The 14,989-nt window shown below is 45.2% G+C and overlaps 1 protein-coding gene across 23 annotated transcripts in view; it reads right to left on the bottom strand.

Annotated features, from left to right (window-relative positions):
* The window catches only part of stxbp5l (syntaxin binding protein 5L), a 95,959-nt gene that overhangs the window by 16,768 nt on the left and 64,202 nt on the right, over positions 1-14,989 (bottom strand). For 11 of the 23 annotated variants that reach the window (XM_028992288.1, XM_028992287.1, XM_028992278.1 and 8 more), the window contains 12 exons: positions 14,805-14,962; positions 13,616-13,688; positions 12,708-12,855; positions 11,717-11,784; positions 11,599-11,639; positions 10,062-10,279; positions 9,289-9,452; positions 8,992-9,117; positions 7,814-7,965; positions 6,462-6,530; positions 5,426-5,491; positions 1,481-1,585 (listed from right to left, as the gene is read on the bottom strand). In XM_028992288.1, the coding sequence (XP_028848121.1) occupies positions 1,481-1,585; positions 5,426-5,491; positions 6,462-6,530; positions 7,814-7,965; positions 8,992-9,117; positions 9,289-9,452; positions 10,062-10,279; positions 11,599-11,639; positions 11,717-11,784; positions 12,708-12,855; positions 13,616-13,688; positions 14,805-14,962 (1,388 nt within the window). The remainder of the gene's footprint in view (positions 1-1,480; positions 1,586-5,425; positions 5,492-6,461; positions 6,531-7,813; positions 7,966-8,991; positions 9,118-9,288; positions 9,453-10,061; positions 10,280-11,598; positions 11,640-11,716; positions 11,785-12,707; positions 12,856-13,615; positions 13,689-14,804; positions 14,963-14,989) is intronic. The other 12 variants (XM_028992280.1, XM_028992281.1, XM_028992289.1 and 9 more) reach the window with 7 other exon arrangements.

Here is a 14,989-nt window from a genome sequence, read left to right as displayed (position 1 = left end):
ACACACAGAAGCACACAGGCATGCCGTGTCTGCACAACAACAGAAACCAAAAAACCAGAGGAGGTCCACATTTTGCAAGCATTTTGCAGAGGCTCGGAGAAGCAGGGAAAAGGACGATGTTGGTGGACCTGGTGCCGATGCCACGTTAGGTAACCCTCACCCATCCTCTGTGTGTGTGTGTGTGTGTGTGTGTTTATTACTCTTGGAGAAACATGTATCAGGAAAACGTCTCCATCCGGCAGAAAATCTTCTTCTTCTTCTTCTTCCTTCCAAATGTCCTCCGTGGTGAATTGTGATACGTTCCGGACACAAACCTCTGGGTTCCACAGCAGCTCGGGCAGTTACATCACAGCAAGGGTTTGTCCGGTCAGTGAGGTTGTGTGTGTGTTCCTGTGTCTGGTCTCAGGGATCTGTCTGTGCGGAACTTCGGAACTCATCATCGAGCTCATTAGAACGCTCCAGACCCTGGGTTCCATGCAGAAATTGTAAATTTAGCATCCACCTTGCTTTAATAAAACAGACACAACGTCCCCAGGTTCTTTAATGTAGACGTTCTGTATTGATGTGTAAAGTGGGGCAAGGTCATCTTCTATTTGAGGAATCACAGTAATTGTTGTTTAATACACAAATATTAAAAACATCATGGAAAATGTGATAAATAGATCATCATAAGAACAGAGCATTGATCAATTAGAGCTAATAAATTACAAACATTTTTATTGACTTCTCAACTTACAGCGAGAAACTTTTCATAAATCTGATATAAAAAAAAAAAAGGGCAGAATCCCGGAAGAATCCGGATCTTCATCGGATTGATGCTCCTCGCGGCTGGGTATGGCAACACGCACACACACACACACACACACACACACTGGCGGGGTGGGGCGGAAAGCTCAGGCCATTATGAGTGTTCTGAACGGGGTTTTAGTACCGGCGGAGCTTTGCGCCCAGAGCCCGGTGCAGGTGGAGGACACGGAGCACAAAGCCCCGGACAATTCTCTCCTCAGCGGCAAGTGGGATTTGTGATGAAGTCTCAAAGGACACACACACACACACACAGCCGGGCTCGGAGAAACACGACAGGGTGAATGTGAAGCCACCATCGCGGCGCGATGCAAGACGAGACGAAACGCAACCACTTCCTGTTTATCCAAAAACAGCCAGATAAACAGCCAGAAGCTCGGTGACTGTCCTTCTCCTTCTCTACTCGTCATCTTCGTCACCTGCTGTCACTCTACCAACATGGCCTGCAGGATGCCACACAGTAAAGGAAGCAAAAGCCACACACACACACACACACACACACACACACACACAGAGTGAACGTGGAGCCGCGTCACTACTGGACCAGCATGCAGCGCCCCACGTGAGACTAGATGGTGATGACAGAGGACACAAGGTGGTGGCGGAGGCGATGGAAGCGGCTGCGGTGTGGGTGGAGTCAGCAGCATGCATTGGGAGCCTGCTGGGCGCCGCTTACCGTTGTCCAGCAAATAAAAGACTGGACTGTAGTGGCTGGGCCTGAGGCTGGACAGAGTGTCCCCCTGACTGCGGTGGTCGTTATGTAAGGAGGAAGGGTAGGGTACTGCAATCAAAAACACACACACACACACACACACACACACAAGCTCAGTGACTTTTACAGGAAAAGGAAATGAAAAGAAAAAGACAACTGACATCAGCTACTGGGCCACTAAAGCCACCGCGATTCGTCACAATACAGAGGACCCGCTACACATGGAGCAGTATCAAGCAACACGTCACTTTCAATAGAGAACCTGAAGTTCATCTGGTCCTGCACTGTGGCATGTCAGGGTGTGAGTGGGTTCGAGAGATATTGATATTGGAGTTTGTGACGTACGTTGAGGCCGGATTTCATATTGATGACGTATATTGAGGTTAGACCTGACAATAATGTTTGAAGTGAAGTGAAAGTGAAGTGATTGTCATTGTGACACCTAGCACAGTCACAACATTGGTCACAACATGTCTAACCTCAATATACGTCATCAATATGAAATCCGGCCAAAACATACGTCACCAACATTATTATCATGTCTTACCTCAATATACATCATCATAATGTAATCCAGCCTCAACATACGTCACCAACATTATTATCATGTCTCACCTCAACAAACGTCATCAATATGAAATCCGACCTCTACATACGTCACCAACATTATTATCATGTCTAACCTCAATATACATCATCATAATGTAATCCGGCCTCAACATACGTCACCAACATTATTATCATGTCTCACCTCAACAAACGTCATCAATATGAAATCCGACCTCTACATACGTCACCAACATTATTATCATGTCTAACCTCAACATACGTCATCAATATAAAATTCGACCTCATTATACGTCACCAACATTATTATCATGTCTAACCTCAATATACATCATCATAATGTAATCCGGCCTCAACATACGTCACCAACATTATTATCATGTCTTACCTCAACATACGTCATCAATATGAAATCTGACCTCTACATACATCACCAACATTATTATCATGTCTAACCTCAATATACATCATCAATATGTAATCCGGCCTCAACATACTTCACCAACATTATTATCATGTCTAACCTCGATGCACGTCATCAATATAAAATCGACCTCTACATACATCACCAACATTATTATCATGTCTAACCTCGATGCACGTCATCAATATAAAATCGACCTCTACATACATCACCAACATTATTATCATGTCTAACCTCAATATACATCATCAATATGTAATCCGGCCTCAACATACTTCACCAACATTATTATCATGTCTTACCTCAACATACGTCATCAATATGAAATCTGACCTCTACATACATCACCAACATTATTATCATGTCTAACCTCAATATACATCATCATAATGTAATCCGGCCTCAACATACGTCACCAACATTATTATCATGTCTAACCTCAACATACGTCATCAATATGAAATCTGACCTCTACATACGTCACCAACATTATTATCATGTCTAACCTCAATATACATCATCATAATGTAATCCGGCCTCAACATACGTCACCAACATTATTATCATGTCTTACCTAAATATACGTCATCAATATGAAATCTGACCTCTACATACGTCACCAACATTATTATCATGTCTTACCTCAATATACGTCATCAATATGAACTCCGACTTCAACATACGTCACCAACATTATTATCATGTCTAACCTCGATGCACGTCATCAATATAAAATCGACCTCTACATACATCACCAACATTATTATCATGTCTAACCTCAATATACATCATCATAATGTAATCCGGCCTCAACATACGTCACCAACATTATTATCATGTCTAACCTCGATGCACGTCATCAATATAAAATCCGACCTCTACATACGTCACCAACATTATTATCATGTCTAACCTCGATGCACGTCATCAATATAAAATCCGACCTCTACATACGTCACCAACATTATTATCATGTCTAACCTCAACATACGTCATCAATATAAAATTCGACCTCATTATACGTCACCAACATTATTATCATGTCTAACGTTGATGTCTTCAATATGAACTCATGCAAGGTTTCTCATGTTAGGGGTGGCCTAGCAGTTAAGGATGAGGCCCCATTATCAGAAGGTTGCCGGTTCGAATCTCGAACTGCCAAGGTTCCACTGAGGTGCAACCAAGCAAAGTACCGTCCCCACACACTGCTCTCCAGGCGCCTGTCATGGCTGATTGGTTAAAAGCAGAGGACACATTTAGCCACGTGCATTGTGTGACAATCACTTCACTTTAATTTATCTATCTATTTTTATTTCATTTTCTAAATGAAACTAAGCTGCATTTCAGTAACACAGCTCCTGCACACATTCTTTACACACTGGCATCGCCATCCTGCAGCCACAGAATCATTTGTATTTCTTTATGGTGAGTAAGCGTGTGTGTGTGTGTGTGTGTACGGGTAATGAACTGTCACAGGAAGCATGGGTGTCTGTACCCTGTCACCTCTCCACAACGGTTCTGTTCTAAATTTAAACCACGTGGTTAAACCAGAAAGTGACATTTCTGCTCATTATCCAGAAACCTGTCCTCTACAATCAACAAGGGGTCACGGACAGGGTCCCCTCAACGCCCCACAACATCTACATCAACACACACACACACATGTAACACCAGTCAGACATAATCACAAACCACCCCTGAATTAAATGCTTCTACTGAAAATCATCAATTACAGCAGCTGACTGATGGATAGAGAGAAAGAGAGAGAGAGAGAGAAAGTAAATGAGAAAGAGAGGGAGAAAGAAGAGAGTGCTAGAAAGAGAGGGAGAGAGAAGGAAAGGTGTAAAGGAAAAGAGAGATGTAAGAACAATTTATTTGTGGAAATGGGGAACAGGTGACAGACAGCAATAAAGTGAGCTACGAAAAAAAGCAGCGGATCATCTGGCCATTAGTCTCACACACACACAGACACACACACACACACACACATGCCCTACAAGCTACATTATTCTCAAATACAACTCAAGGTCTAAAGCATCAAAACACATTGGTACCATGAAGCATCAAAACACACACACATACACACACACACACACATTAACATGTATATATGTGAATCTCTCCTGTTGGAGAAGAGAGGGACTTAGTAAAAAAAAGCTTCGCAATAGAAACGCATTAGAAAAAAAAAAAAAAAAATCCACAGTGGTGGATTTTTGGTGGGACAGTGGTGGCCGATAGCCAAGGTGCCACTGAGGTCCCCACACGCTGCTCCCCGGGCACCTTTCATGGCTGCCCACTGCTCACTAAGGATGATGGATAAATTTTGTTGTTTCCCTTCACATTACAAACACGGAAACGTAGATGTACTCACTCTTAGCTTAGCTACTTGACCAAACCGTTCTGTAGGGGACATGTGTTCTCGAGGTACTCGGCGGTGAGGGTTAGGGTATATGGACACTAGACACCTCCAACTGCAGATCTGAGGTCGTGAAACCAGAGAAGAAGATTCCTTCCATCATCGGAGAGTCAGTGAGGACGTGGTTAATATGGAGGAATAAAAACGGACGGACGGGGGCGGTCCCTGCTGTTGTGGCACGTCGGCGTGGTCCACTTCTGGTGGACCAATCATCATTTATCCTGCATTCGCGCCGATCTGAGCAGGAGGATTCCGTAACCGGATCATGAACTACTCACCCCCCTCGCAGTATCCTTCGGCAGATACACACAGATACGCACAGCAGCACACGGGCCCATGCTTGTGTCATGGATGGCCTTCTTGTGGTCTAAGTCAGTGAGTCTAGAGGACTGGCGCCGGCGTCATTGGTTCCATCACTGGGTTAATTATCTCAGGTGACCAGCAGGGTGTGTGTTTGTGTGTGTGTGTGTGTGTGTGTGTGTGTGTGTATGTGTGTTGTTACCTGAAGTGGGGGACTTGCTCCTCTCCGCGTCCATGGACACCTGGTTGTCGGAGAGCTCCGTGAGGCCTGCCTCGGCCAATCAGTGGAATGCATGTCGGGGCGGGGCACAGAGGAGGAAGCAGATTGTTTAGTCGTAATTTGGAGCGTCAGAGCAAAACGTAACCATGACAACTGCTGCGCAAGAGTCGGCCAGTTCCAGTAGTGACTGATGGAATTCTGGGATGCGAAGAGGAAATCTTAGGAGCCAAATTAGACTTTTTTTGATGCCTAATTAACGAGGAAAAGGAAGGAGAATGAGGGACAGGAAAAGAAATGATGGACCATGATGGAAGGGGGTGTTAAACGTCCGGACCCCAGAGGGTCTCCTCACCAGGCCACACATCACAAATATCATACCTTTACCCACTAAACCTGGCAGAAAATTGTCTAGAAAGCAAATAGTTGGGAAGAAGAGCTTAACAAACGGGTTTGGAGACCCTCTGGACCAAGACGAGGGACACTTTTTTTTTTTTAAACCGACCCACCGCAGCAGCAGTCTGTGTGTGCGAGACACAAGTGTACACAGGGACGTCACACACGGCTCCCAACAAGGCGAGGCCTGCACTGTGGGGCGCCACTCGCTCAGTGATGATCAATTTCTTCTCACCACGCCTCTTTTTTTAAACGGGCCTGACCCCGCTGTGCAGACCCCACACCGAACAAGACCAGGAAGCATGAACTACAGCACAGTTTCAATCAGGTTCGGAGAATTTTTCATCTTACTGGAGATGCAAGAACAGTATTTTGGAATCCGTTTTATGAATAGTTCTATGCTAAAGAGCCCAATGCAAATTTCTCACGTGAATCCTGATTGGTTGATTAATGAAGCACAGCAACCGACTGGCAAGGAGACAAATCGCGATGCCGGACTGGATGCTCTTCATATGTAGGATTTGAATAATGAGCGATAAAGACGGGTTAAAAATGATTTCCCAGTCCGGACATTTTTCTTTGCCTCCTCGCCACTTCAACCCCTCACGACCCTGGCAGCACTTACTCTGGTATGACGTACGGATCCGTTTCTTTGAATCGGAATAAAAGTTAGACAGGCCACGCATGCAAAAGTCTGCGCCAGCGCCCCCATGCGCCCGCGCGAGGAGGTGGGAGGAGAGGAGGAGAGAAAGAAAAAAGGGGAAGAAAAGAAACACGTGCAGAGTGAAAAAGAATGCGGTCGCACAGTCGGGAGCCATCTTGCGTAGGAAAGGAAGGAGAACTGCGAGGAAACCACGGCCCCGTCATCTACAAACTCAAGAACAGGAGTTTCGTGAGCGACGAGCCAGTCTGTCGGTAAAACAGCCCATTTAAATACATCCGCCATCACGGTTGCAGTCTAATGAACGCACGAATTAGCAGCAAGCAACTGGCTGCAACGTACGCTGCTGCCATGCAAAGAAGCTGCCAGTCGCATGGCGTCTCAGCGCGTGAAGAGACTGGAAGCGCTAGACTTGGCTCACATAGATATTTCAGAATGGGGACACTGCAGAGACATGACAGGGCATCAGTAGGGTGACCGGGGCGGGACGGGCGTCTTAGATATATAAACATCACTTTAATTTAATGCATTCTGTCGCTCTTCTTCCATCTGATTCTGGACCTTCTGTAGTGCGTGTGTCGCTGTAATGGAGAAGCATTAAGTCTCCCTATTAAACGAGATTTGTTTGTTAAGCCGTTGCTTTAACAATTTTTGGACAAAAAGCACGCTCTCTGGCTAACTGTGCATGAGTTCGCACCAACCACGCCCTTCCAAACACAGCTTCAGATTCCACTAGCTTAGCATTGGCCACGCCGCAGGACTGAAAGCCTCCAAAGGGCGCCGCGCAGGAGGGAGTGGCCCTTTCTGTGCCCGGGCCCTCTGAATGACCTCCTGCGGGCCGAGATCTGAGGCGCATGTGGCGCTTTGGCAGCCGCGTCCCCTCTGCTTCTCTGAAGGCCGCCGGGACGGAGCCAGAGGGCCGGAGGGCGGGCCATCGTTCTGGGCTCCAGTCCCTGCCACGCAGGAGGGGTGCATGTGTGTGTTTGCGTGTTTGCAAGCGTGCGAATGAGCTCTGCTAAAGTCAGCGTGGCTTGGAGGAAGTGAGGGATGCAGTGTGTGTGTCTGTGTGTGTGTGTGTGTGTAAAAATCACAAGCAGTTCAGATTAGTAACAGTCTGTTAAAAGCTCAAGCTGACCAACAGAAATATGTACAGAAATATTACACACATAACATGCACATATGCAACTGGCAATGTACGTGGCCTGTTCCATGCACTTCTTTAGTGTACAAACATTTATGTGTAGAGGAGTGAGTGTGATTTTGTTTACCTGTGTTGGCGAAGGGGACCGCGTGCACGTGTGTGTGTGTGTGTGTACCTGGTGTAGATTGCCTGCTCTTGCGTGGGGAGCGTGTGAGGCGCTGGAAAGGGTCTGCAGCTCCGTACAGCTCCAGCGTGCTCATGCACAACAGGACGGTCCTCTGGATGTAGTCCACCACCGCCAGGCCATTACAGTTACCCAGAGCCAAGCTGTCAACACACACACACACACACACACACAACATGGAGAAAAGTCCATTACATTCAGTGGTGGACAATTATCATTATTATCAGAATTCATTCTTTTCAATTAATGTAAAAAATGATCTACATTGGTTCTCATGCAGCATCTGAAGTCATTCATAAACCTCTAATAGTCCCATGAATGGAAACCGTGTATTTTTTCAGCAGCAAAAGATGACATTGATGACAGGGCAGTAAAAAACTATTAATAATAAAAAAAATATATATATACATATTCAGAATACAAAAATTAAATCTCTGTATTTAAACTATACTACGTTTTACAAGGAGGTATTCAGCATACAAGTTAAATAAATGTAAAGAGAAAATATACGTACAACCAGTCAAAAGTCTGGACGCCCATACGCTGCGGTGGTTATGAAGACCAAGATGGACCATTTTGAAGAATCCAATGCAAGTAAAATATTTTAGTATTTGTTGTACCAGGAGGAAAGTGAAGTATGTTTGATAAATCTGGTTTTGTGCGTGGAACAACTGTGAAACCCCATCATAGTCCTAAAAGTTTGAAATCTTTAGATGTTTAGACTAACATTTAGACACATATTTTAATGTAATCCACTGTAACCAAGTACATCAGCCATAGAAATAATGAACATCCCTCTTCTACCGGTGACATGTGAAGGTCATGTTCTTAAACAGATGCGGTAGCGGCTGATTAGCACCAAAGAGAGACGGGGTGCAGCATGTGGGGTGCGAGGGAGTGTTTGCTTTCCGGGCCGCAGCAGGACGGCGCTGCTCGCCTCCCATCGCACCACCCGCCCGCTGCACCCCGCTGGGTTTCCAGGACGAGGCGGAACGAACGTTGATACTGGGGCCTGACTGAGGGAGCCGAGTGAGGGACGGGGGGGACAGTAGGTTGTTGCCCGGAGACAGTAGCATGTTGGGAGCGACTGAATTGGAGTTACAGGAACGTGGCAGAAGCGGAGGATTGTGGGATGGAAGAGAAAGGAGGAGACTGGCAGCCGTACTCACAGGCCGTAGGCGGAGTTTATGTCCAGGCTGGTGATTGGTTGCGGAGGCTCCCCATCTACCCACAGCAACTGCACCACCAACTCCGCCTGGTAACCCGGAGGCATTCTGATGGTACGATCCTTGACCCTGAAAGAAGATATTTTATTATTGTTTTGTTCATTAAATGCAAATGAAGGTGCTAATTATGGTAATCTTCACCTTTTGTAAATGCATGCAAAAGGCATCCTTTTGCTATGAAACATGTGCATAATTAATTATGAATATTTCAGAGCTGTAAGTGCAGGGCGTGCGGCTCACTTCAGGCAGGGGATGCTGTCCCTGGCGCTGTCGGGGGTGTTGCTGCGGGGGCTGGGAGGGGGCTGCGGGGAGTGGCCACTGGGGTCCGACAAACATGGCGTGTTCTCCGTATCCGACGGAGAAATGACTTCCTCCACCTCGCACTGCAGACGCACCTCCAGGACCTTCAGGAGGACACACACACACACACACACAGCAGGGGTCACCTGCAATCACTGACACCCATTTGCAGTCAATATTGCGCCAACAGGAGCAATCATGCTATGCAAAGTTTAGCCCATATGGCATCGACCACTGCCGACAAGAGCATCTACACACAACATCTACATCCTGTCTATAATCCAGAGCGACAGATGTGAGAAATTAATTCTAAAGTTTACTATAACACTTCAAATTATACAGCGACAAGTGTTGCAAAGAGGCTACGGCTGAATGGGATATAAATACATTTCTTCTCATGAATGCGAACGCGTTGATCAGTAGGTCGGGTTTATGGTAGGTTGGTAGTGGCCTAGTGAGTAACACACTCGCTATGAACCAGAAGACCCAGGTTCGAGCCCCACTTTGAGCCCCTGAGCAAGACACTTAACCTTGAGTGTCTCCAGGGGGGGACTGTCCCTGTAACTACTGACTGTAAGTCCCTCTGGATAAGGGCGTCTGGTAAATGCCATAAATGTAAATGTAATTAACTTGTTCATTTCATACATTTATATTCTAATAAGGCACATCACTTCAAAGTATTGAAACACACTGATACCCATGCTGATACCCACTGTGATGTTGGTGTTGGCGTCATGTTTGCTGAAGCGGTACAGGATGAGGTTGGCGGAGATGCCCACCACACAGAGCAGGCGGCTGTGGGGACACCAGCTGAGCATCTGCACGGCGTACGGGTCCTCCTCTCCAAGCTCCGCCCCCCGGCCACCCTCCACCGCCTTCGGCTTCTCAAACACCTTGGACGTCTTCAGCTTGTACAGCATCTGCAGCGTCACTGCCAGTAATAACGCACACAGACTGTGACTAAAAAAAACAAAAAAACAGGCCCTTCCACCTATATTAGGGGTGAGGGGTGGAAGTAGACTAGTGGGGTAACAGACATGCCTATGAGACACTTAACCCTGAATGTCTCCAGGGAGGGACTGTCCCTGTCACTACTGATTGTAAGTTGCTCTGGATAAGGGCGTCTGATAAATACTGTAAATGTAAAATGTACATTACATAAGAAAGAAAAAAATGATAAGTTTCATATTCCAGACTCTTCTTCATGAAGACGCGCCTCGGGTGGTTCTGGCTCAACTTGACAAATATTTGGTATTCTATAGGATTTAATTTCTGGAATTTCCCCTGAAACGTCACTCGGTAAATGGCACCGGTGTTTGAACAGGCCTCTGCTGTTGTGTACTACTCTGCACACACACACACGGCAAAATTCAGGTCGGCGTGCCGCCACGTGCCGTAAGGCCGCTGACATTTCCACGGTGGCGCTCTGGCCTGCGTGGACCCGAGGAGACTGGCCGACTCTGACCTACAGTGACCAGATCCGCTGGGGCTCCGGGAGGAGAAGCACCTTTAGGAGCTTCGGGTAAAGGAGACCTTTCAAACTTATCTTGAAGTTTAGAGGTCTTCTTAGTAATCATTTTGAAACCACTGCTGCACATAAGGGCACTGATCTCAGAACAGCTTCATCCCACAGGCCATCAGACACCTGAGCACTCAGGGACCTCCCACACTGAACTGATGAAGACACTCTACCTCATATGTTCAGAACATATCTCTACTACTTTCTATTACAGCGGTATTACCACAGCGACATTTGCACATTGTTACTCTGCACCTTCCTCACTTATTTCACTGTCTGTCTGTCGGTCCGTCTGTCTTCGTTGTATAAGGTGGGTGGTAGTAGCCTAGTGGGTAACACACTCACCTATGAACCAGAAGACCCAGGTTCAAACCACACTTACTACCATTGTGTCCCCGAGCAGGACACTTAACCCTGAGTGTCTCCAGGGGGGGACTGTCCCTGTAACTACTGACTGTAAGGGCATCTGGTAAATGCTGTACATGTAAATGTTAATGTGTACATGCTCTGTTTGATGTTATTCTTGTTACTCTTGCGCTGCCTCTGTCCCATGTTTTTTTTTTTTTACTTTATGTAGGCCGGTTTGTTGATGTCGCACAAATGCACTTTATGTCAGTATGTAACTTGTTAAATGTTAAATGTGGCGGCAGGTTCCGGAGAAACTTTGTTTCGTTTCACTGTGTATGCGGCTGAAATGGGAATAAAGCTCAACCTGAACATGAAAAACTTACTTGCTGTGGCATCCCAGAACTTTATTGTGCCATCTGCATGCCTGCGGAGCAGAAGAGAGGATTGACGGTCTTGCTCCTGACGTTTGTCTGGTTACTGACCGATCGGATCCTCGCTTACCCTGTCAGGATGATCTCTGGGTAAGTCTGAGAGCCCAGTGTCCATGTACCTCCACTTACTGGCCACTCCTACACACAAGCATGTAACAACAATGTAATAACTGAATCATAAGTGTGAAATGACAGATAATAAGACTTTTTACTTGAATGGACCATTTTGGAACATTTTGTATTATTTCCTTTGAATAATAATTATGGAGGGCTATGAGTGCCAAAAATATATACATATGTACATTATATAAATGCATCACTAATTTGTAGCATGCTAGTGGTTAACACACTCACAAAGACCACAAAGTCTCAGGTTCAAACCCCACTTACTACCATCGTGTCCCTGAGCAAGACACTTAACCCTGAGTGTCTCCAGGGGGGGGGACTGTCCCTGTAACTACTGACTGTAAGTCGCTCTGGATAAAGGCGTCTGGTGAATGTTGCATATTTAAATGTCATTATTTAAAACATCATTAATCATTTCAAAATGACATGAATCATAAAACCTTTATGCTGGTTTTTAATTAATTAAATTAAATTAAACTATTCATATCAGTGCATCATGCAATTATCTGTCATGAATGGTAGCGCCATGTTGGACAGAACACAGCTTCAGACCGAACCAATCATCTGTGCAAGGTCAGGCTGGATCAGCGTTAGTCCCACAAACTTTTCAAGACTGACAGATAGAAGGAATTCATGATTCGCCAATTTTGCCCAAATAAAATAAATAGTAAAATAATTAAATATGGTACCTTCAATGATGTTTATAGATCCAATTACTTAAGATTGTTTTCATTTCCCATGATAAATAATTCCTGACACATTTAATCCTACTTAATCACTGATGTATTTACCTATTTTATCTAATTTTGGCACCCATAAATAAGTCTATAAGTGCGTGTTTAAAAAAAAAAAGGATTGATGAAATGTTGAAATGTGAAATGGAATTTTCCTAACCTCTTAGTTCCTTAAAAAGAGAAGTGCTGTGGTGTCTGTACCTTATGGCTGTAACCCGTCTTCTTGTGTTTGGCTCCTATGGAGTAAAGCACGGGGATGATGTCCGGTGGACAATCTGCAAAGTACGCTGTGCAAGTGACCGGGGACTCATGGATGTCCATGGGGTAGGGGTTCTCAAAGATGGGGAAACTACAAAGGAAGACACAGGAGACAAGGAAGCCAAGGGTGAATTTTGATCAGACGATGATGGAAATGTGTTAGTGCTGTTTATTATTTTTATGCAGTATTTCTGTATTTCTGTCTCGCGACATTAATTCTATTTCAGAATGCTTGTGGTGGCTCGTAGATGCATGGCGGTGGGTGAGCAGGTGGCTGGGAGAAAAAGACGAAGCATAATAATAAGATAACCTTGTTTTAATTTGTCAGTTCTACTCAGAACTTGTACTATGTTGACCAGGTTAGATAAAATTGCATTATTAAAGAAAAGAGACTAAAATACAATTTTCTAAAACTAGACTAAAATAGTCATGGATATTTCTGAGTAAAGTAAGACTTTCAATTGACTGAAACATGACTAGACTAAAACTAAAACTAAGACAGGCAACCAAGAACAAGGACTCTACTCCACGTTCCAGATAATCTTCAGACATCGGTTCCTGTCCTGACTGACGGGCACGCTAGAGAAGCAGCACCCCTTTTTCTTTTTGCATGAAACAGGCGGCGGCCGGATTTCGTGGGCTGCGGAGCAACGCGGAGCTAAGATTAGAAGCACCTCAGAATAAACACGAGGACGAGAAAATAAAAAATCAATAAAAAACCGCAGCGATCGCTTCTTCAAGCCTCATCTAACCAAAGAAAATAAGCGGCAAAGGGGCCTATGTTCTCACGGCAGAAATCATCACATATGCCGTGTGTCTATATGTGTGTGTGTGTGTGTGTGTACACGTACTTGCTTTGCGTTAGATCCACCACAACTAAATCCTTCTCCAGTAGAACGACTGCAGCGTAAGGCTCTTGAACCTCTACGCACGCAAGCACACAGAAAGAAGAGCGACGGGCAGAATGAAAGAGAGGGGAACAGCAGAAGGGATGGAATCGTCAGATTATGTCACATGCATATTCATTAAATATTTGCATATCGGCAGAAAAACAAAAAAGGGAGCTTATCCGAAACCCTGGCTGGAAGCGCCAAAGGCGTTTTATTTTTGATGGTGTGGTCCTGTACATGCACTACTGTAAACTCATCCCCTCCAGTATCTCCTTCAGATAAGAACCAGTGTTGCGACTGTGGAACCATTTTATTTAATACGGGCTGTTAATAGTGTCGAGAAGTGTTCATATAAATATGAGCTGAGCCACTAAGGCTTCTGAAAAGTTCCAAAAAAATCTCGTCTTAGACGGCATTTTAATGTCATAATTACCTGAATAAATTAACCTTGCAAATAAAATAGCAGCTGCAAAAAAAAAAAAAAACCCGCGAGATTAGTCGGCTCCTACGTGAATCTTTGCATGCATTTGTTAAAGATTCATTATTCTCGGGTTGCTTGCAAATCATTTCCTCGCTGATATGTCTCCTATGAGCAGCAAGTAGACCTGAGAGAAGAACTGAACGTGTGCGATGAAACTGAGGATGTTTAATGTTAAATTGTGAGATTGTGGAATTGGCGCCTGTAAAAATACAATTTGCAAGACACGATACAAAGTAAATTACTCTGAGATCTGTGTGTGTGTGTGTGTGTATACGAGTCTGTCGAGGGGCAGTGATTCACACACAGACGGTTTATCTGGAAAGTGAGAGGTGTTGGCGCGCCTCCCCTTTCTCAGTAATTACTCATTTTCTAACTGACTGTGAGCTTTTTCGCTCTCTCTCGCTCTCTCTCTCTCTCTCACACACACACACACACACACACACACATTAATCCCAGACGCAGTGGGATTAATGGAACTGCTGTTTTAATCCATTCATTATGAAGACCTCTTGTCTTTTCTTCTCAGCCCTGCAGCTGATTCAGCCAAGTGACATCATCATCTCGGTAAAATCATCTTTATTTGAAACACACATGTCTGTAGACGCGGGAGTATGTAGTTTCATCCTCACCTACTGTACAGAAGCCCCAGAAACAAGAAGACTGGCTCACCGTTGGGGTAGGGCGTGTCGCACAGCACCATAAACTCTACAATGGGGTGGTCCATCTCCAGCACGGTGATGGCCTTGCCATGCATGATGGTCAGCGTCGGCCTCCGACTCGCTTTGTCGTACGACAGGCCGCCCGAGAAAATGACGAAGGGCTCACTGCTGCGGGGACAGATGGACACCAAACAC

The sequence above is a fragment of the Denticeps clupeoides genome, chromosome 9 (assembly GCF_900700375.1).
Source record: "Denticeps clupeoides chromosome 9, fDenClu1.1, whole genome shotgun sequence".
Taxonomy (NCBI): Eukaryota; Metazoa; Chordata; class Actinopteri; order Clupeiformes; family Denticipitidae; genus Denticeps; species Denticeps clupeoides.
The sequence above is the reverse complement of the archived record's forward strand: the minus strand, read 5'-3'. Positions and strand labels throughout refer to the sequence as shown.